This window comes from Pelophylax lessonae, assembly GCF_965119305.1.
Source record: "Pelophylax lessonae genome assembly, chromosome: 12".
Taxonomy (NCBI): domain Eukaryota; kingdom Metazoa; phylum Chordata; class Amphibia; order Anura; family Ranidae; genus Pelophylax; species Pelophylax lessonae.
Window position 1 is genome coordinate 18,948,824 of NC_138779.1, and position 22,208 is coordinate 18,971,031.

The 22,208-nt window shown below is 44.6% G+C and overlaps 1 protein-coding gene across 1 annotated transcript in view; it reads left to right on the forward strand.

The window, feature by feature from the left end:
- MEGF6 (multiple EGF like domains 6) overlaps positions 1-22,208 on the forward strand; it is a 559,396-nt gene that overhangs the window by 79,173 nt on the left and 458,015 nt on the right. The window contains exon 3 of the mRNA XM_082273280.1: positions 16,957-17,066. Coding sequence (XP_082129406.1) covers positions 16,957-17,066 — 110 coding nt within the window. The remainder of the gene's footprint in view (positions 1-16,956; positions 17,067-22,208) is intronic.

A 22,208-nucleotide genomic window follows, 5' to 3' on the forward strand; every position in this document is an offset into this window, starting at 1 on the left:
GGTAGCTTTCTACCTAATAAACTACAATTTATTTATCGGAAAACACAAAGCTTGAGGAATCTTCTAGCCCCAAATATTCCTGATCCACCTAAAAAGAGGGATACATTTCAAGATCAGACAGGATTTTTCCACTGTAAGGCATGTAAAACTATAAAGACGAAACCTAGGAAAACCACTGTATTCCAGTCAAATAGTACAGGGAAAATGCACACAATAAAAAAATTCATTACCGGTCAGTCCACTCATGTTACTTATTTAATTACCTGCCCATGCGGGTACAATATATTGGAAGGACGACTAGAAAGGTAGGGATTAGGATCAACGTATACAACGTATACAACATATAAATAATACGGTATTAAAAAGGCTTTCCAAAACACAGTCTGTCCAATCATTTTAGGATCTACCACAACAGACCCTAGTTTTATGGTTTTCTGTGGAATAGATAAAATTGAACAATATTGGAGGCGGGGTAATATGACCCAGAAAGTTTCGATGAATGAAACAGAATGGATTTTTAAAATGAATACTGTGAATCCTATGGTAATGAACATTGATATCGATTTAAACTGTTTCATTTCTAACTATCGACAATATGACTTGAAGTTTTTAATTACAGAATAGTTTTATTTTCTAAATATTATATTTTTATATATATTTTAAATATTTTGTTACTGATCCAATCCATCCATGTGAAAGTATGGTAGTCATAGTATACCAGTAGATGGTATTAAAGGTAATTTTGTGAGACTTAGGTTTTGTCAGTTATCCTTTAATTATTCACCATTGGGAGATGGAATGGAGATGGTATTCACCTTTTTCACCAGTTGAGATCGTGGTTGAGATTTGAGTATACCTGTCAATTTTGTGCCTGACATCTAGTTAAATGCCCACATTAGCCGTTGGAGGTCATTTGTATGTATTTGCATAACTCCAATGGGAGGATTGAACTGGATTGGCTCATCCCTAGGTGGTTGTGTATATATACTGTAGAGTGAAGTGGTGTGTGTGGTCACGTGACCCCTGATGACGTCAGACGTTTGCTGACGAAACGTTTCGGGACACGGATATGCTACACGTCACTTCTATGTGGAACGCAGGTGGAACACGGAACGGTGTCCCCTGCTCGTAGCAAAATTGCAAGCAAGTTTTTTATATTGTAAATAAACCTTTACTTTTAATGTGTTTTTGAATACTGCACAATGAGAGGCCTTTCTCTTTTCATACATCCCCATCCTGAGAACATATACTTCATCTGATGGTTCCGAGAATTATCTCTAAAGCTGGTGTTGACTACCTGTAGTGGGGGCCATATATATCTCGTGAGTGGATTATGCATGCGGATGCCGGTGGAGGAGTGGACATTCTCACAGTCACGGGTGTTTCTTTGAGTCATATGCATTGGAGAAGATAACACAATATATGGGACTTTATGAGCAATTTATCGTTGGCACATAGTGTTTTTACTATTTCTAATTTTTTACTGGTTGTTTATGAGCGCGGTCTACCTGTTTTATATATACTGTACATCCTTTGTCATTTATCTGCTGTAATTAATAGTATTGTTTTTTCACATTTGTTTTAATACTTGCATCAGAATATTGTATTATTGCTGTGCGGTAGTGCAGGGGTGTAATTGCACTCCATAATTCAAAAGATCTGGAAGGAGTGCCTGGAAAACTGGTTAGGGTTGAGGCCTAGATTAGCCAGGAGGATGCGAACATGTCTGATGACCTAGGTTAGGTAACAACTGGTCCAAAACCGCTACTGGACATCATTCGTTGTGGGTCTGGAAGAATTTGATGTCGACCCCGGTGCCAGACTGCTGAGTTTTGGACACTGCCAGATGTAGGACAAAATGGTCTTGAAGTCGGGCCAGATGGCACCTGCGTAGCACCTGGCAATCAGGGCCACTGTAAGTGATCTCACCGGGCCGTAGGAAGCCGTAGAAGGCCTGATAGATAGCTGCTTGGATGACCAGGCTGGGGAGCAACCCAAAAGGGGACCGTGACTGGATGGCTGATATGTCCGGAACGTGGAACTTGATATGGGCAAGCGTTTGTCACTGGCTACGGGCTGATGTTTCTGGATGCCACGCAGCACCGCATGGGTCATGAACAACGAGGGTTTCCCCTGGGGCTTCCCAGCTAGGTACAGTCTGACAGTGTTTTGGAACAGGCTCAGATGAGTGTGGCAGTAAGACAGGAAGGCCAGAACGTGCTAGGAATTTGCCGTAGGCGTTCTAGGTGCTGCGGTAGGCCTTCAGCGTGTAGGGTGACAGTGACCGATTTATGAGCAGGGTAGCAATGTGAAGGGGGTCTTTACGGCCCATCGTTATCTGCGACCAAGGTGGGATAGGAAATGAGGTCGGGTCTCTGTATAAAATACAAAGGAAAATTGAGGCGGCAAAGTGCGTCTGCTGCAAGATTGCACTTGCCAGGTATGTAAGTACAGTGCACATTGAAATTGTAGTAAAAGGATATCTGCACCAGCCTGCATAGGAAGGAAATGATGGCCAGGGACTTGGCCTGCCTTTGTTGACAAACTCAGTCGTGGCTAAGTTGTCAGTGGAGAAGACTACGGTCTGCCCCGCCCAGGTGTGTCCCCAGACCTGAGCTGCCGTGATGATAGGGTAAAGCTTGAACAATGAGGACGCCTGGCTGAACCCGTGGACCAAGAGGTTTTCCTGCGGCTATGGACCTGCAAACCAATGGGTGCCAAAAATGACAGCGAAGCCTGTGGAGGCTGCTGCATCCGTTACTATATGAGGTGAGGAGGCTGAAGCTGCTGGGATGAACATGGATACGCCATTCCACTTCTCAAGGAAGTTGTCCAACATTGCTAGATCTGCAGCAGCTGCCTGGTCTAGCCTGATGGTTTGATTGGGGTCCTGTGCATGGGAAAGGAAGACCAGGAGGCGAGAAATGAAGGAACGCCCCTGAGGGACAATCTTCATAGAAAAGTTCAGCATGCCTACCAGGGACTGCAACTTCGTGAGGTGGTGAAGGCGTGAATGACCGCCCTAATCTGGGACAACTTGTCAGGGGGTAGGCTGGCCTGCATAGAGCAGGTGTCAAGGGTGATTCCTAGGAAGGTGATGGACTGCGCGGGGCCTTCCACTTTATGTCCTGCTATAGGCGCATTGAGGTTGTGGAACACTACCCTTAATTTGTCTAAATCTGAGGGGGGCTCATTGGGCTGTTCGATCAGCAGGAAATCGTCCAGGTAATGGATCGCACCTGGTGAGTTAGAATCCAGGTGAGGGACTGAGTGAATGTATCAAATAGCCATGGACTGCTCTTTGAGCCGAAGGTCAGTTTGGTAGCAAAGTAGAGACATGTAGAATTCTGGAATATTGCTGCACTCCTTGGTAACTTTATTGAAGCATTAAAATCACATAACAGGTATGTCATAAAAGGTAACGTGTTTTGCACTAAAGTCAGCGCTTACTCAAACCTCATGTATGTACAGTGTGTGTGTATGTATATATATATGTTGTGGCAGAGCGTTGCCCTGCCAGGGTTTAAAAAGTGAACATGACCCAGAATTCTCAACCAGGCAGGTTGAGGGGCTCCAGGGAGCTTGTAACATGAAGAGGAAACTGGCTTTTCAGTTTCCTCCATGTTTTGAAAAGTCCAGTTTGGGACCTGGAGCTTGGAGATTTCTAAGTGATCCGGGTGGGATGAAATCTCCAATCCTGGGTCCAGATATTCAGAACAGCCAGCATAATAATTGGTCAGGTGTGTGCTGGGCTTTTAGTAGTAACCTGACCATGGTTCTGGGCTCCACCCCGGCAGACAGGAGGTCTGGCCTAGGAGTCAGGAGGGCTCCACGTGGGAGTCAATGCAGAAAAAGGCTGCTATCTGTGTGCACCCTGTTGGGTGAGTGAAGTCTGTGGGAGTAAGACAAGGGCCTGGAGTTTGAGGCCAGAGCAGCAGTGCTGCAAGTACAAGCCAGGAGGGCTGAATGATCATTTATTTTGCTGAGGATTGAAATGCTGAAACCCCTGCAAGGGAAATCCTGTTAATTTTTCTGCTTGATGAACTTTCTTTTAATAAACATGGGCGAGGAAAGCCCTTAAAAGAAAAAAAAAGCGGGTGGCGGTGTCCTTTAAACGCTCTACACTTGATGCGCATCTCACAATATATATATATATATATATGAGAGGATGGCAATATAGAAAACATTACCAAAGTGCGCTAACAAATAATGAACCAAGTGTTCAAAGGTGCATGGATGGTATCCAGATTTATACCAAAATCATATGCATTCAGTCCAAAACAAAAGTGCAAAAACTGTGAAAAAGTCTTTCTTTTCAAATTGGAGTGAAGGTGAGGGAGTGTTGGGAGGTGGGTGGGGCCTCGTCCCAAAAAATGATCCAAAGTGATTCTCAGTGGCCTGATGTACACATGTGGACACCCAGTGTTAGGAGTGGACTCTTACCACAATGTGGAGAGATGTGAGCATGTACTTGGTTGTGTCTAGAAGTCCCCAACTGATCAAGCTGGCAGGGATGGCTCTCGGAATGGACCGGAACAATCAGCTGCTTCCGAAGTGGGGAGGGATCTGTAGGCTTCCAAGCAGGGGGAGATGCCAAGACAGAGCAACCCAGAGAAAAGAAGAGGACTATAGTGCATTACCTTCGACTTTAATGATAAAACGAATGAGGGTACACTTACACATTCCGGACGAACAAACAGCAAATAAAGGGCGGTCGCGGGTGTCTGCAGTACAAACCGGGACCTATGACAGCACGGCTGGGGGGAGCCAGCCGTGCTGTCATAGGCAATGTTCCCTCTAATTTTTTACTGAGCTGAGCAAATAAAAAAATTTCTGAGCGCAAACCTTTAGATTGAGCAATGGGGGGGGGGGGGGGGGACGTCAATGCAGAGTGACCAGCTTGCCCCAATCAACTGCAGAGTGCCACAGCAATGCCCCCAATAAACTGCAGAGTGCCACAGCAATGCCCCCAATAAACTGCAGAGTGCCACAGCAATGCCCCCAATAAATTGCAGAGTGTCACAGCAATGCCCCCAATACATTGCAGAGTGTCACAGCAATGCCCCCAATACATTGCAGAGTGTCACAGCAATGCCCCCAATACATTGCAGAGTGCCACAGCAATGCCCCCAATACATTGCAGAGTGCCACAGCAATGCCCCCAATAAACTGCAGAGTGCCACAGCAATGCCCCCAATACATTGCAGAGTGCCACAGCAATGCCCCCAATACATTGCAGAGTGCCACAGCAATGCCCCCAATACATTGCAGAGTGCCACAGCAATGCCCCCAATACATTGCAGAGTGCCACAGCATTGCCCCCAATAAACTGCAGAGTGCCACAGCAATGCCCCCAATAAACTGCAGAGTGCCACAGCATTGCCCCCAATAAACTGCAGAGTGCCACAGCATTGCCCCCAATAAACTGCAGAGTGCCACAGCATTGCCCCCAATAAACTGCAGAGTGCCACAGCATTGCCCCCAATAAACTGCAGAGTGCCACAGCATTGCCCCCAATAAACTGCAGAGTGCCACAGCATTGCCCCCAATAAACTGCAGAGTGCCACAGCATTGCCCCCAATAAACTGCAGAGTGCCACAGCATTGCCCCCAATAAACTGCAGAGTGCCACAGCATTGCCCCCAATAAACTGCAGAGTGCCACAGCATTGCCCCCAATAAACTGCAGAGTGCCACAGCATTGCCCCCAATAAAATGCAGAGTGCCACAGCAATGCCCCCAATAAAATGCAGAGTGCCACAGCAATGCCCCCAATAAAATGCAGAGTGCCACAGCAATGCCCCCAATAAATTGCAGAGTGCCACAGCATTGCCCCCAATAAATTGCAGAGTGCCACAGCATTGCCCCCAATAAATTGCAGAGTGCCACAGCAATGCCCCCAATAAATTGCAGAGTGCCACAGCAATGCCCCCAATAAACTGCAGAGTGCCACAGCATTGCCCCCAATAAACTGCAGAGTGCCACAGCATTGCCCCCAATAAACTGCAGAGTGCCACAGCATTGCCCCCAATAAACTGCAGAGTGCCACAGCATTGCCCCCAATAAACTGCAGAGTGCCACAGCATTGCCCCCAATAAAATGCAGAGTGCCACAGCATTGCCCCCAATAAAATGCAGAGTGCCACAGCATTGCCCCCAATAAAATGCAGAGTGCCACAGCATTGCCCCCAATAAAATGCAGAGTGCCACAGCAATGCCCCCAATAAAATGCAGAGTGCCACAGCAATGCCCCCAATAAAATGCAGAGTGCCACAGCAATGCCCCCAATAAAATGCAGAGTGCCACAGCAATGCCCCCAATAAAATGCAGAGTGCCACAGCAATGCCCCCAATAAAATGCAGAGTGCCACAGCAATGCCCCCAATAAAATGCAGAGTGCCACAGCAATGCCCCCAATAAAATGCAGAGTGCCACAGCAATGCCCCCAATAAAATGCAGAGTGCCACAGCAATGCCCCCAATAAAATGCAGAGTGCCACAGCAATGCCCCCAATAAAATGCAGAGTGCCACAGCAATGCCCCCAATAAAATGCAGAGTGCCACAGCAATGCCCCCAATAAACTGCAGAGTGCCACAGCAATGCCCCCCCGCGACCCCGTGCACTTACCTCACGGACGGTCACGGCACTCTGTCTTCAGTCCCCGGCTTCCAGCTTCCCGCGTCTCCATCCTCCCGAGTCCCGGCGCCTCCTCCTCGGCCAATGGCATGAAGTTGGCCTTTCGGCCAATCAGGAAGCGGGAGGACCCGCTCCCTGATTGGCCAGGAGGAGGATCCGTATGACAATAGCGAATTTTCATTCGCTATTGTCACACGATGGGCGTGCTCTCGGGGTGCACGCTCTGCTCCCTGGCCGCTCCGTCTGCGGCTGCGCCGTCTAACTAGGTGCTTGCGCGGGACGTAATTTCCACTGCGCGACCGCGCACGCGCGCACCTTAAAGGGAACACTGGTCATAGGTCCCGGTTTGTACTGCAGACACCCGCGACCGCCCTGTATTTGCTGTTTGTTCGTCCGGAATGTGTAAGTGTACCCTCATTCGTTTTATCATTAAAGTCGAAGGTAATGCACTATAGTCCTCTTCTTTTCTCTGGGTTGCTCTGTCTTGGCATCTCCCCCTGCTTGGAAGCCTACAGATCCCTCCCCACTTCGGAAGCAGCTGATTGTTCCGGTCCATTCCGAGAGCCATCCCTGCCAGCTTGATCAGTTGGGGACTTCTAGACACAACCAAGTACATGCTCACATCTCTCCACATTGTGGTAAGAGTCCACTCCTAACACTGGGTGTCCACATGTGTACATCAGGCCACTGAGAATCACTTTGGATCATTTTTTGGGACGAGGCCCCACCCACCTCCCAACACTCCCTCACCTTCACTCCAATTTGAAAAGAAAGACTTTTTCACAGTTTTTGCACTTTTGTTTTGGACTGAATGCATATGATTTTGGTATAAATCTGGATACCATCCATGCACCTTTGAACACTTGGTTCATTATTTGTTAGCGCACTTTGGTAATGTTTTCTATATTGCCATCCTCTCACGTTTAATTCAAATTTCAGTGCTGCTTTCACTTCACTTCTCATCACTTCAGGACTGCGCACCTATTTTCTTTCACAATATATATATATATATATATTATAATATAATATAATTTTTTTTGTTTTTTGTTCGTTCAACCTAGTGCAGAATGGAACAACCTGAACACGACTGACCTAAGAGAGAAATGACAGACAAGAAAACGTGAGTGGCCAAATTGTGTGCCACTGGAGACGCGCTTCCAACGATTGAAAGAAAGTAGCCACAACAGGGGGGTATGCGCCCCCCGAAATCATCTGGTCCGGCCCCACATGCAGCTGAGTCTGTATCTCTCAGCTTATCTGTCAGAATGGAGCCGATGCTTCCTGTATAGTTCCTGCTCCGTTATGACAGTCTGAGTGAGTCACAGGCGGAGTGATATCAAATGCACTCCGCCTGTGACCAATACAGAAAACATCACCTCTTCCTCCAGCATGGCTCTGCTACACTTCTCCTAGCCAGCATTTCCCGCCAGCAGCACACACAGCAGTACCAGCCAGAGCCAGCAGTACTCACTGCAGTACCAGCCAGAACCAGCAGTACCCACAGCAGAACCAGCAGTACTAGCCAGAGCCAGCAGTACCAGCCAGAGTCAGCAGTACATACAACAGTACCAGCCAGCAGTACCTACAGCACAGTACCAGCCAGCAGTACCTACAGCACAGTACCAGCCAGCAGTACCCACAGCACAGTACCAGCCAGCAGTACATGCCAGCAGTACCAGCCTGAGCCAGCAGTACCCGCCTGAGCCAGCAGTACCAGCCAGCAGTACCCACAGCACAGTACCAGCCATCAGTACCAGCCTGAGCCAGCAGTACCCACAGCAGTATCAGCCTGAGCCAGCAGTACCATCCAGCAGTACTCACAGCACAGTACAAGCCGGCAGTACCAGCCTGAGCCAGCAGTACTCACAGCACAGTACAAGCCGGCAGTACCAGCCTGAGCCAGCAGTACTCACAGCACAGTACAAGCCGGCAGTACCAGCCTGAGCCAGCAGTACTCACAGCAGTACCAGCCAGCTGTACCCACCAGCAGTACCAGCCAGCTATACCCACCAGCAGTACCTGCCAGCAGTTCTTTTCAAAACTTACCACCACAAAAAAGTCGTCTGTGCTCCAGACTCACCGATGCAAACCTGGAAAACCTGTTGCGAGTAGCAACATCATCAATACCAGCTAACATCACACACTTCACAAAAGAGAAACAGTTGCAGCCATCACATTAGGGGTGAGATAATTAAATGTTTGACCAAATATAATAGGCTAATTTTTAAGGTGATAATTTTGTACGGCCCCCGAATGGTTTTATAAATACCCAAATGGCCCTTGGCAGAAAAAAGGTTCCCCACCCCTGCCATAGACAGTGAATCCTATAACCTGTGAAGCCTGTGTCGATATTGGACAATGACTGACAGTGGCTCGGAGGCTTGGATCTACAAACGAATTGTATGTTTGTGGATGGGATGACAAGCAAGGCAAAGGGAACCTACGAATCTACTATGTCTGTGCCGAATGAAGTCGGGACACAACCGACAATAACTCAGAGGCAGCTAAGTACGAAAGGGATGCAGGATAGGAAACATAAGGAATCACAACATTGTGCATGAAATTGGGGTGGGGGTGGGGGGCTGTTAAAAGAATGCAAAAAAAGGAGCAAGAGGGCCCCTGTCAGGTAGGCTTTATGGGGCCCTGTGGTTTCTAACCGCAGCCCTGCATAGAGAAGCACAGGGTCCTAGTGATGACTTTACCAGATCTGAAAAATAAGGTATATAATGGAAACAGAGAGTTTTTATTAAAAAGGCCATTGTTTGAGGGGAGAGAGGAGCCAGGGAATGTAAGCAGAATAAATGTCAGTATTATTTGCACACAGTTATCAGTATACAACATTTTTTGCAAAAACAGCCCTCCAAAAAAGCACAATTCTTCGGTTTTTATTTTTGCAATGTAGAGTACAATGAACACAATGCTGGGTTCTGGAGAAGATAATTGTTCTGATTGGCTGGGTCAAATCCCATTTCATCCAACAATGAAGTGTTGTTATTGCTGAGTCCTTCCCAGGAACATGCAGCGTGTCATTATCCTGATTTCAGCGATATCTGATTATAGATTTCACAATATCGCAGTCTGATAGAACCATCAGCAGAGGACTTTTAGCTGATGAAAATAGTTGTTTTCTGTTTTGTTGAGAACTCCGATGATTTTGGCTGCGTATTCTACAGTACTCCTCCAACATTGTGTCCGCTTTCCTTGTCTGCTCACAGCCACTCCTACCAGCAGTTCATGAGCCGCTCCTAGATAGGGAGGAATGGAGGGATCCAAAATAAACAAAATTATCCCCCAAAAAACCTCTTAGGCTGCATTCACACCTGATCGCGTTTTTGAGCATGTTTTGGGGTGTTTTTATGCACATTTTTGCGTGTTTTTGTGCTTTGCCTTTTTAAAAAGCCAACAGAAAAAAATATCATCTGTTTTATCATCTGTTGCTCTGTTTTTTAGCTTTTTCATCAGCTTTTCTTTACTATTTTTTATTTATTATATTTTTGTTAAGGTTAGGGGTTGGGTTTAGTGTTAGAGTACGGTTAGGGTTAAGGGTTAGAGGTTGGGGTTACTTTATTTATTATTATTTGTGTATTAAAAATAAATAATTGATCATATTAAGAGCCCATTAAGCTCCCATCAGCCTGACAAGTCGCGGTATGTCGCGGTCCATTGAGTAGTACAGGACCCGTTCTAATAGGAGCGACACAAGTCGCTCCGACTTAAAAAAAGGGTCCTGTACTACTTTGGGGCAACCTCGGAGCGACTTGCATAGACTTCCATTATGTGAAGTCTCTGCAAGTCGAGCCGAAGTCGTGGTGCACAGCGGTGCACGCGACTTCACAGGTCGCCCCCCCAAAGTCGTGTCGCCTCGATGTGAATGGGCTCTTAATGTATTATTGATTCATTTTAGTTATATATTTTTTGTTATGGTTACATTTAGGGATTAGGTTTTAGGGTTAGGGTTTAGGCTAAGGGTTATGGGGTATATGTATTCATTTATTCTTTATTTTCGTATTTATTTATTTATTTATTTATGGTTAGGTTAAGGGGTTATGGTTATGGGTTAATTTATTTTATTTATTTATTATTTATTTCTTTATGTGTTAGGGTTAGGGGTTAATTTATTTTATTTATTTATATTTAATTTATAATTTTATATAGTGGCATTATCAACCCAACAAGTTCATATACAATATAAAAAGTATATTATACAAACATTGTCTAACAGGTCCCAACTCCCTAGTATGTGTATAAATGTGAGTTAGGGACCTTAGAGTGTGTCTTGCCTATAGTCAAGTATGGTGGGGGGGATTGTCATGGTCTGGGGCTGCATGAGTGCTGCCGGCACTGGGGAGCTACAGTTCATTGAGGGAACCATGAATGTCAACATGTACTGTGACATACTGAAGCAGAGCATGTTCCCCTCCCTTCAGAGACTGGGCTGCAGGGCAGTATTCCAACATAACGACCCCAAACACACCTCCAAAATGACCACTGCCTTGCTAAAGAAGCTGAGGGTAAAGGTGATGGACTGGCCAAGCATGTCTCCAGACCTAAACCCTATTGAGCATCTGTGGGGCATCCTCAAACGGAAGGTGGAGGAGTGCAAGGTCTCTAACATCTACCAGCTCTGTGATATTTTACTGGAGGAGTGTTAGAGGACTCCAGTGGAAACCTGTGAAGCTCTGGTGAACTCCATGCCCAAGAGGGTTAAGGCAGTCCTGGAAAATAATGGTGGCCACAAAAATATTGACACTTTGGGATCAATTTGGACATTTTAACTTAGGGGTGTACTCACTTTTGTTGCCAGCGGTTTAGACATTAATGGCTGTGTGTTGAGTTATTTTGAGGGGACAGCAAATTTACACTGTTATACAAACTGTACACTCACTACTTTACATTGTAGCAAAGTGTCATTTCTTCAGTGTTGTCACATGAAAAAATAGAATAAAATATTTACAAAAATGTAAGTGGTGTACTAATTTCTGTGAGATACTGTGTGTATGTGTGTGTGTGTGTGTGTGTATATATATATAGTGGCATTATCAACAGAACAAGTTCATATAAAATATAAAAAGTTTATTATACAACAATTGTATAACTGGTCCCTAGTATGTGTATAATTGTGAGTTAAGGACCTTAGATTGTAAGCTCCTTGAGAGCAGGGATTATTGTGAATGTACAATATATGTGTAAAGCGCTGCATAAATTGACGGCGCTATATAAGTACTTGTAGTAATTATGTGATCAATAAACAGAATTTAAAGGGAAAAAAAATGGATGTCCTAGACCTAGAACAATGGTAGTTGGGCAGTTGGATGTCTGAAAGGAACTTCAAAACTATTGCAGCCCAGGTATACGGCCGGTTACAAACCTCTCCTCTATGTTGTTTTGCATTCTATATCCAACACACTGTTGTGCCAACTCAGGAGAGGTCCTAATCTGCTCTAACCGGTATCAGCTGATAGCTGGAGAGGGTGTTGCGCCCTTTCTGTGTTTTTGATATCCCAGTCAGGGCCGTCACCCAGGAAAGGGCAGGTGGCAATGTGTTCAAACATCAGCCTCTTAGCAACAAGGCATTTGTTTAGCCTCTCCATATCTCGCCGCTGACAGCATCTGACAGTGTGAAAAGCGCCTCTGTGGCTCTGGAGGGGACGATGTACCTGGCAAAACATGTACACTTGACCCCAGACATTAAACTGGAGATGTCAAAAACTGTAAAACAATAATGTAAGGCTGATTATTAACAAGCATTTAGAATACATCGCAGGACAAACCCGAAGGTCTCTTATCCCGTACTGTGGAATATCACTCGGCGGCTTATGAAGCTGAAAATAGGTGGTGAGGGGGAAACAATACAGACTTTGGCCTTTCCAACCTCATGTAAGTCTTTAGATAGTAGGCTGTGGCTCTTTGCTTGCCTTTATCAGACCCTTGCCACCAACTGACACCAATGATGGGGAACCATTCCCCATAATGACACCTTCACGATTTCTCCCATTAAAACCAATGAAGAAGCACTGACGCTGAGGGATTTTCTACTCCCAATAGCCACAGTCTGCCACCCTAAAGCCTGAAGGACAGCAAATTGGCACTTTTCATAGAAAGTTTGGAGACCCCTGCACTACATGGTCCATGGCTCCCAACTTTCCCTGATTTCAAGGGTCGATCCCTGATTTAGAACCCTCTGATCCTCCTCATTTGTTCCTCATTTTGGTCTAATCTGTATAGTTGTATATAAAATGCACTTTTTATCTTTCAAAAAGTGTTTCCCAGTGCTAAACCTTTCATCCAATTTCTAAATTGCCGCATTTGTAAATGTCAAAAAGCCAATATAAAGGAAAAGTAGTGGTAACAAAAAAAAAAAGCACTTGTGGGTTTAACTAATCTTCTTATTTTTTTTTTTTTGTATAATTTTACTTTAAGTGGGCATGGCAAGGGGCATGTCCAATGCCTACATACTTTTGCTAATAGGTATCCCTCAATCTCATCTCAAAAAATTGGGAGGTATGCATGGTCAGAAGGGTTGTGGACACCTGACAATCACACCTATATGAGCTTGTTGGACTTCCCAGTCTCCAACCATGGAATTGAGTTGGCCCGCTATATGGTTGTAACAGCCTTCACTCTTCTAGGAAGGCTTTCCATTATATATTCTGTGCCCATTCAGCCAAGAAGAACATTTGTGAAGTCAGGTACAGATGTTGGATGGAAAGACCTGGCTCGCAGTCGGGTGTATCAGGGCTTTTTGTGTTGGGGGGTGGGGGGGGGGTTTCTGTATATGTAGCCAAAACTTTGTTTATGATAACCTATTGTTCATTATAGAGTGAGAGTCTGCAAGCTGGCGATTGTAATCGAGCGGTCAACTGCAGGGAGCCACAGGTATATCGTGACCACGGCTCTGCCTCCCCCCAGTCTCTGCTACTCTCGTTCACTGCAGAGCAGAGAGTGGGAGGCAGCATAGTAGTGCTGGGTGGGGGGTGGGAGCTGCCTCAGTGATTAGTTACAGGCGGTCCTAGCAACCAATCACCAGCTTGTTATGACTTGCTAATTCCGACAGCTCCTACTCCCACCTTCCACCCAGCACTATGCCGTTTCCTGATCTCTGATCTGCTGTACATACGCTGGCAGGTGGGAGTTGCTACCTACACAGCACTGTATGTATGTAGGGGGATGATGTGAAGTGGACAGAGGACACCCTGTTGGAGGGGGGGGGGGGGGCAGAGGACACTACAGTGAAGGTGGAGGCATTGGGATGAGAAATGGACATAGGACACTTCTTTGGGGTATGGGGTGGCAGAGGACACTTCTTTCAGGGGACAGACGACACTGCTATGGGGGAGGGGGGTGATGTGAAGGGGGCAGAGGACACTGTTTTGGGGGAAAAGGACACTACAGTGGGGGGGGGGGGGGTACAGGACACTACAGCAGGCAGTGGGGGGGCAGTGATGTGAAGGGGGGCAGAGGACACTGCTGGGGGGGGTCATACTAATGTGGGGGGAGGGATCTATGGGAAGTTATGTAGAGTTGGTCCCACCTTTGTAGCTGTAGCAACCTCCACTGTTCTTAGAAAGCTTTCCAAAATATTTTTGATCATGTTTGTGTGCCCATTCAGCTGAGGTCAGAGACTGATGCTGGATGGATGAGAAGACCTGGCTGACAACCAACATTCCAATTCATCCCAATGGTGTTCATTAGGATTGAAATCAGGACTCTGTGCGGGAAACTCTAGTTTGCAAGGCCCTGCCCGGAGTGCCCGCTATCCTAAAATGAGAAATAATTGTTGTTCTTGGGGTTTATGATGAAAGTATAAAGGTACAGACCAGGTTCTGCTCTGGATTGCACAGTTCTATCGAAACTTCATAGCCAGATTGTAAGAAGTGTGATCAGAAGGAATAAGTCAAACATACCGGGGTTTGTCTCATCCCTACTGGGAATTTACATCCATTCAGCCAAGCAAATTTTTGTGAAGTCAGGTATTCATGTTGGATGAGAAGGCCTGGCTCACAGTTGGCTTTCCAATCCATCCCAAAGGTTGAGGTCAGGGCTCTGTGCAGGACTCTCTAGTTTCTTCCCACCAAATTGGTTAAGCCATGTCTTTATGGAGCTGGCTGTGTAAATGGGGCACAATCATGGTGGAACAGAAAAGGAGCTTTACCAAAACGGTTACCACAAAGTTCGAAATGCACAATTATCTAAAATGTATTTGAATAATATAGTATTAACAGTACCCTTTACTGGAGAAACTTGAACATGAAGCGGAAGTGCCGATCGGCGGCTCTCCTGACGGGGGGGGGGGGGGGTCTGTGCTGGTAATCAGAGCATTGATTACCAGTGCAGACCCTTGGGGGATACCACTAGAGCCACCCATTTCCACCAGCGATGCCCACCCATGCCACCAGGGATGCTAATCATTGCTCAGGGAGCCTGTCAGTGCCCTCCTCATCAGTGCTGCCCATCATTGCCATCTATCAGTGCCACCCACCAGTGCCCATCATTGCCATCTATCAGTGCCGTCCACCAGTGCCCATCATTACCCATCAGTTCCGCCTATCAGTGCCCATCAATGTCGCCTATTAGTGCCGCCTATCAGTGCCCATCAATGCTGCATATCAGTGCTACCTATCAGTACCACATATCAGTGCCCATTAGTGCTGCATATCAGTGCCGCCTATCAGTGCCCATCAGTGCTGCATATTAGTGCCACCCCATCAGTGCCTGCCAGTGCGGCCACATCAGTGCTCGTCAGTGCAGGAAAAAGCGTATTTATTTACAAAATTTTATAACATAAACAAAAACAATTTTTTTTTTTTCAAACTTTTCGGTCTTTCTTTATTTGTTTAGCAAAAAAGAAAGAACCTTGCAGTGATCAAATACCACCAAAAGAAAGCTCTATTTGTGGGAAAAAATGACATAAATCTGGTTTAGGTACAGTGTTGCATGACCGCGCAATTGTCATTAAATATTTAACAGTGCTAAAAGCTAAAAATTGGCCTGTGCAGGAAGGGGGTGTAGCTGCCCTGTATGGAAGTGGTTAAACATTTGGCCATAAAGTGTTTAAGTTTGAATAAGTAGTCACATCAAGCCAAACGTTCCTTTATCTATTGTGCCAAACAATAAAAGATGGTCACTTAATGCAAAAAAATTAAAAGGCAATGTTTTTACACGTCTTCCTGCCCCAGTGACAAAACATAGAAATGGGGAAAATCTCCCCTGTAGGAAGCAAAATAGGAAACTGGTCATTCAGGGGCAGTAGGTGTCGCTCAGTCCCATATTGTATGTATATGAAGAGAAAAGTTTGGCCCAAGGGACTTTGGAGAGAGAGACCCAAATCCCCAAAAAAAAAAAAAAAATATATATATATATATATATATATATATAAAATACAACAGGATTTTTTATTATATAATACACATATATTAAAGACAACAAAATCAATTAATCTGCCAAATCATGTATGACGCAGAATTAAAATGGCATACAAAACAAGAAAAATGAGCATAACTATCCAACAAAGATATGCTGCGCTTGAAAGTCCTCTACGCGTTTCGTGAGATTCCAGCTCGCTTCTTCAGGAGGTGCACAGAGGAAAATCTGTAAATAACCGTACATTAGACAGTCATAATAAAAGTATAGAGAGAAAGAAAAAAAAGGGGGGGGGAGGGGTTCGGAGTGGCCCTAGTCTCGGACTTACATCACAAAGGTTTGTGAACGGTCTTCAATGGTGCATGGCGGACCCTAAATGGTCATAGAAACTTAAAATGTCTTCTCAAATGACTAGAAATATTGAAAGCCCAATGAGGCACACGTTGGTCGTCTCGTATTCCACCCAGGAGTTGAGGAAGGGGGGGGGGGGGGCGATCAATCATCAAATCCCCTGTAAAAAAGACCGCTGGACTGACCAGCAAAGAATCTGTACAAAAAGGGAGAGGATTCAGTAGATCACAAAGCTTGGTGAAAAAAATAAAATGATGAGAGGGAATGTTCCACAAAAAAAAAGGGGGGGAGAGGCAATGAAGTGAAGTGGGGGGGGGAAGACACCACACTAATAGACAGGGATCACGAGGCAAAAAACCAAAGCTCCAGTGTAGGAGCACAGACGTAAAAACCTGACAGCTTCTTCACCGCTCTATCCAGAACAAAGAACAGAACCTGGGTTTAGGCTTTAAAATTATCCAAAAATGTGTTTTAGTTTCTAATTAAAAAAAAATATATGTAAAACTTTGTAAACTTGAAATTTTCTTTTTTTTTAGGTTGAAATCATTTTACATTTTTTATTTCATTTTTATATTCTATCATTACATTTAATGGTTGACTTTTTGTCTTGCAGAACGGCGTACTACACGACCTACCGCCAGGTGTACAGTCGGGAGTATCAGACTGTGAATAAATGCTGTCCTGGGTGGTCACAGCTGAACGGGGAGGCAGGTTGTCGTCACTGTAAGTACATCTATCCTCAGCTTGGCTAACTTTTCACCCTGTGGGTGTTGGGGCTGGCAGGGGAGCCTAGGACTTGTAGTACATCGGGAGCTGAAGAGCCTTTGGGAATTTTATGGGAAATGCTGGGAGTCGTAGTGCTTGAAAAGGAGGGAGCCCGAGGTTGATAAAGAAAAATTCCTGCAATTTCTGGGATACAGTGGAGAAGGTTTCTTTCTACCCCCTTGTAGGTTTTTATTGCTGTCTGTAGCCTGAGATTTTCATCATCTTCCTGTCCCTGTAACACTTGTCATTGGGAAAGGAAGTAGGTTGATTTATATTCAACATAAACAGAAAAAAAAAAAAGCCCAGAGGCTTTAACCCAATCGTTCTTAACATGGAAAAAACCTGGAAATAAATTTCAGGTCTCAGCGAACTCCTGCTAATAATTTCTATATCTATAGCTTAGGGTAGATTAGCGTGAACAGTAAGCTGACATATAAGAATTAGTAATAGAATAAGAAATGTGGCTTAGCCTATTTTTTTTTTTTTTTTAAATTCTATTCATTTATGTGGCTTAGTGTATTTGACAACTACTCTATATGACAAAATTATTTTCACTAATAACGTTAAAATTAAATAAGAATAATTTGGTCAGAAAAGAAATTCAGAAAATGTTGTTTCTTGGGAGGTCAGTGCAAAAATGTCCCCGTGATATTGGTGGTAAATGAGGTGTCCCCTTACATTGGTGGAAAGTGTAGGGCCCAATTACCTTGGTGGCCATTAAATTGTCCACTTACACAGGTGGTAAGTGTAGTGCCCCCTTACATTGGTGGTCAGTGAAGTGTCTCCTTTCATTGGTGTCTATAAAGTATCCTCTTACACTGTTGGTCATAGAAGTGTTATCTCACATTGGTGGTTAGTGTAGCGCCCCCTTATATTAATATCAAGTGAAGTGTCCTCTTACATTGGAGGCCAGTGGAAAAAGGCTCCTTTATATTGGTGGTCAGTAGAAGGTCCAGCTTACATTGGCAGTCACTGGGAGGAGGCCCCCTTACACTGATGGACAATGGTAAGAATTCGTCCCTTACAGATATCCCTAAAGAGCATTGGTGTCATTTGGAACTTTTAAAGTGTAGTGCCCTATTACCTTGGTGGTCAGCAAATTGTCCACTTACACTGGTGGTAAGTGTAGTGCCCCCTTACATTGGTGGTCAGTGAAGTGTCCCCTTTCATTGGTCTCTATAAAGTATCCTCTTACACTGTTGGTCATAGAAGTGTTATCTCACATTGGTGGTTAGTGTGGCGCCCCCTTATATTAATATCAAGTGAAGTGTCCTCTTACATTGGAGGCCAGTGGAAAAAGGCTCCTTTATATTGGTGGTCAGTAGAAGGTCCAGCTTACATTGGCAGTCATTGGGAGAAGGCCCCCTTACACTGATGGTCAATGGGAAGAATTAGTCCCTTACAGATATCCCTAAAGAGCATTGGTGTCAGTTGGAACTTTTAACGTCTAGTGCCCTATTACCTTGGTGGTCAGCAAATTGTCCACTTACACTGGTGGTAAGTGTAGTGCCCCCTTACATTGGTGATCAGTGAAGTGTCTCCTTTCATTGGTGTCTATAAAGTATCCTCTTACACTGTTGGTCATAGAAGTGTTATCGCACATTGGTGGTTAGTGTAGCGCCCCCTTATATTAATGGCAAATGAAGTGTCCTCTTACATTGGTGGTCAGTGGAAAAAGGCTCCTATATATTGGTGGTCAGTAGAAGGTCCACCTTACATTGGAAGTCACTGGGAGGAGGCCCCCTTACACTGATGGTCATAGTTACATAGTAATTGAGGTTGAATAAAGACAATGGTCCATCCAGTTCAACCTGTGTAGGTGTCTTTGGCCGTAATAATTTCTCATACCCCTGAATGTTTTGATTCTTGAGATGTACGACCAAGAGTCTTTTAAACATAGCCATACTCCCCGCAGTTACTACCATTTGTGGCTGAGAATTCCACAGTCTTGTAGCCCTTACTGTAAAGAACCCCCTGCGTAGCCTGAGGCTAAAACGCTTCTCCTCTAAATGCATTGTATGGCCTTGTGTCCTCATGCATTCCAATGGAAAGAATTTGTCCCTTACAGATATCCTTAAAGAGCATTGGTGTCAGTTGGAACCTTTAAAGTGTAGTGCCCTATTACCTTGGTGGTAAGCAAATTTTCCACTTACACTGGTGGTAAGTGTAGTGCCCCTTTACATTGGTGGTCAGTGAAGTGTCCCCTTTCATTGGTGTCTATAAAGTATCCTCTTACACTGTTGATCATAGAAGTGTTATCTCACATTGGTGGTTAGTGTGGCGCCCCCTTATATTAATATCAAGTGAAGTGTCTTACATTGGTGGCCAGTGGAAAAGGCTCCTTTATATTGGTGGTCAGTAGAAGGTCCACCTTACATTGGCAGTCACTGGGAGGAGGCCCCCTTACACTGATGGTCAATGGGAAGAATTAGTCCCTTGCAGATATCCTTAAAGAGCATTGGTGTCAGTTGGAACCTTTAAAGTGTAGTGCCCTATTACCTTGGTGGTCAGCAAATTGTCCACTTACACTGGTGGTAAGTGTAGTGCCCCCTTACATTGGTGGTCAGTGAAGTGTCCCCTTTCATTGGTGTCTATAAAGTACCCTTTTACAATGTTGGTCATAGAAGTGTTATCTCACATTGGTGGTTAGTGTAGCACCCCCTTATATTAACGGCAAATGTCCTCTTACATTGATGGTCAGTGGAAAAAGGCTCCTATATATTGGTGGTCACTAAGTAGAAGGTCCACCTTACATTGGCAGTCACTGGGAGGAGGCCCCCTTACACTGATGGTCAATGGGAAGAATTCGTCCCTTACAGATATCCCTAAAGATCATTGGTGTCAGTTGGAGCTTTTATGAAAGTCAGGAGCTGCTGATTGAACAAGGAAACCCTAGCAACCTCTGGAGGTTCCACAAAACCCTGATTGACAATGGTGCTTTAACCCTTCCCCACCATATCCAAGAATTTTTTTTTTAAAAAAGTCTGGAACTCCACTTTACATATATCTAAAGATAAACATTTGTTTTTAGTTTTAGAAATATTATATCAGCCAATGCTGACGGTCAATGAGTTTTAAGCTATAGCTAACAATAATCAATGTCCCCCAACTGTTAAATCCTTGTATCTGCTTATAGCTTCATTGATTATATGCAACGCGGCAGTTCTCTGAAGAAAGTGCCAGGAGCCCTTCCTCTGCCCGCAGCCTGAGAGGGAGTTCTCTAACATTTAAATATCACAAAATTAATATTAAAATATGCTTATGTAGGTTTGAGGGATTCACAGCAGAATGGGGAAGTGATTTATGAATCTTCAAGCCGGACGGCTGTAGGTTTAAATCATGCGGGACATTTCTAGAGAGGATAAATCTGTCAAGCGTTGATGCAATTAAAATGGAGTTGTTCCACCTTTTCCAGCACAGTAAAACAACTCGGCAATGTCAGACGGTTTGGGAAACTCAAGTTCTTGCAGTTCGACCTGGTGTCCCCGCATAGCGGGTGTAGGCTGTTGGGGGGGGGGGGGGGTATACAGAACCCATCAGGGCAGAAATGTGGTTACAGTCTTCAGGGTTGTCATCTTTATTCTTCCTTACTTTTTGGTACTCACTAACCATGAAGGAGCATCTGCATATCAGGTTCCCCGACACTCCACCGATAAGGATAAGTGGAGGGATTTTCGAGAAACAGATTTTACTGCAAAATGGCCAATTTCAGGCAAAATTTTGCAAATAATGAATTCTCGCTTTAACTTACTGAGCTGTTTTAATGAAATTTGCTGAACAAAAAAAGAAAGATCTACACATTTTTTTTATTTAGAGGGTTTTTTGTTTTTTTTTTGTATTTAAAGCTAAATACTGTACATTCCAAATGGTTCAAAACAAAAAGCGTACAAAGTGTTAAATCTGTTTTCTTTAGAAAGCAGACACAGCCCACAAAGCCTGTCCCTTGTTAGTCTGTGCCATCACAAGTGAGATATCAGGGGTCAATTTAGACCCCTGATATTTTACCAAAACCCCCCAATGGGGCTCCAAAAAAAAAAATGAAAAAGAAAATTGAAAAAATTCAAATTTTAAATAATAATATTCGTAATTAAAAAAAAAAAAAAAAATAAGACTACTGTCACCATGCACAGCTCTACTGAAATATCTTCTTCCCTACTGACACTGTCCTCTGCCCTACTGACACTGTTCACTGCCCTACTGACACCATCTACTGCTCTATTGACACTGTCTATATACAGTGGGTATGGAAAGTATTCAGACCCCCTTACATTTTTCACTCTTTGTTATATTGCAGCCATTTGCTAAAATCATTTAAGTTCATTCTTCTTCCTCATGAATGTACACATAGCACCCCATACTGACAGAAAAACACAGAATTGTTGACATTGTTGCAGATTTATTAAAAAAGAAAAACTGAAATATCACATGGTCCTAAGTATTCAGACCCTTTGCTGTGACACTCATATATTTAACTCAGGTGCTTTCCATTTCTTCTGATCATCCTTGAGATGGTTCTACACCTTCATTTGAGTCCAGCTGTGTTTGATTATACTGATTGGACTTGATTAGGAAAGCCACACACCTGTCTATATAAGACCTTCCAGATCACAATGCATGTCAGAGCAAATGAGAATCATGAGGTCAAAGGAACTGCCTGAAGAGCTCAGAGACAGAATTGTGGCAAGGCACAGATCTGGCCAAGGTTACAAAAAGATTTCTGCTGCACTTAAGGTTCCTAAGAGCACAGTGGCCTCCATAATCCTCAAATGGAAGACGTTTGGGACGACCAGAACCCTTCCTAGAGCTGGCCGTCCGGCCAAACTGAGCTATCGTGGGAGAAGAGCCTTGGTGAGAGAGGTAAAGAAGAACCCAAAGATCACTGTGGCTGAGCTCCAGAGATGCAGTCAGGAGATGGGAGAAAGTTGTAGAAAGTCAACCATCACTGCAGCCCTCCACCAGTCGGGGCCTCATGGCAGAGTGGCCCGACGGAAGCCTCTCCTCAGTGTAAGACACATGAAAGCCCGCATGGAGTTTGCTAAAAAACACCTGAAGGACTCCAAGATGGTGAGAAATAAGATTCTCTGGTCTGATGAGACCAAA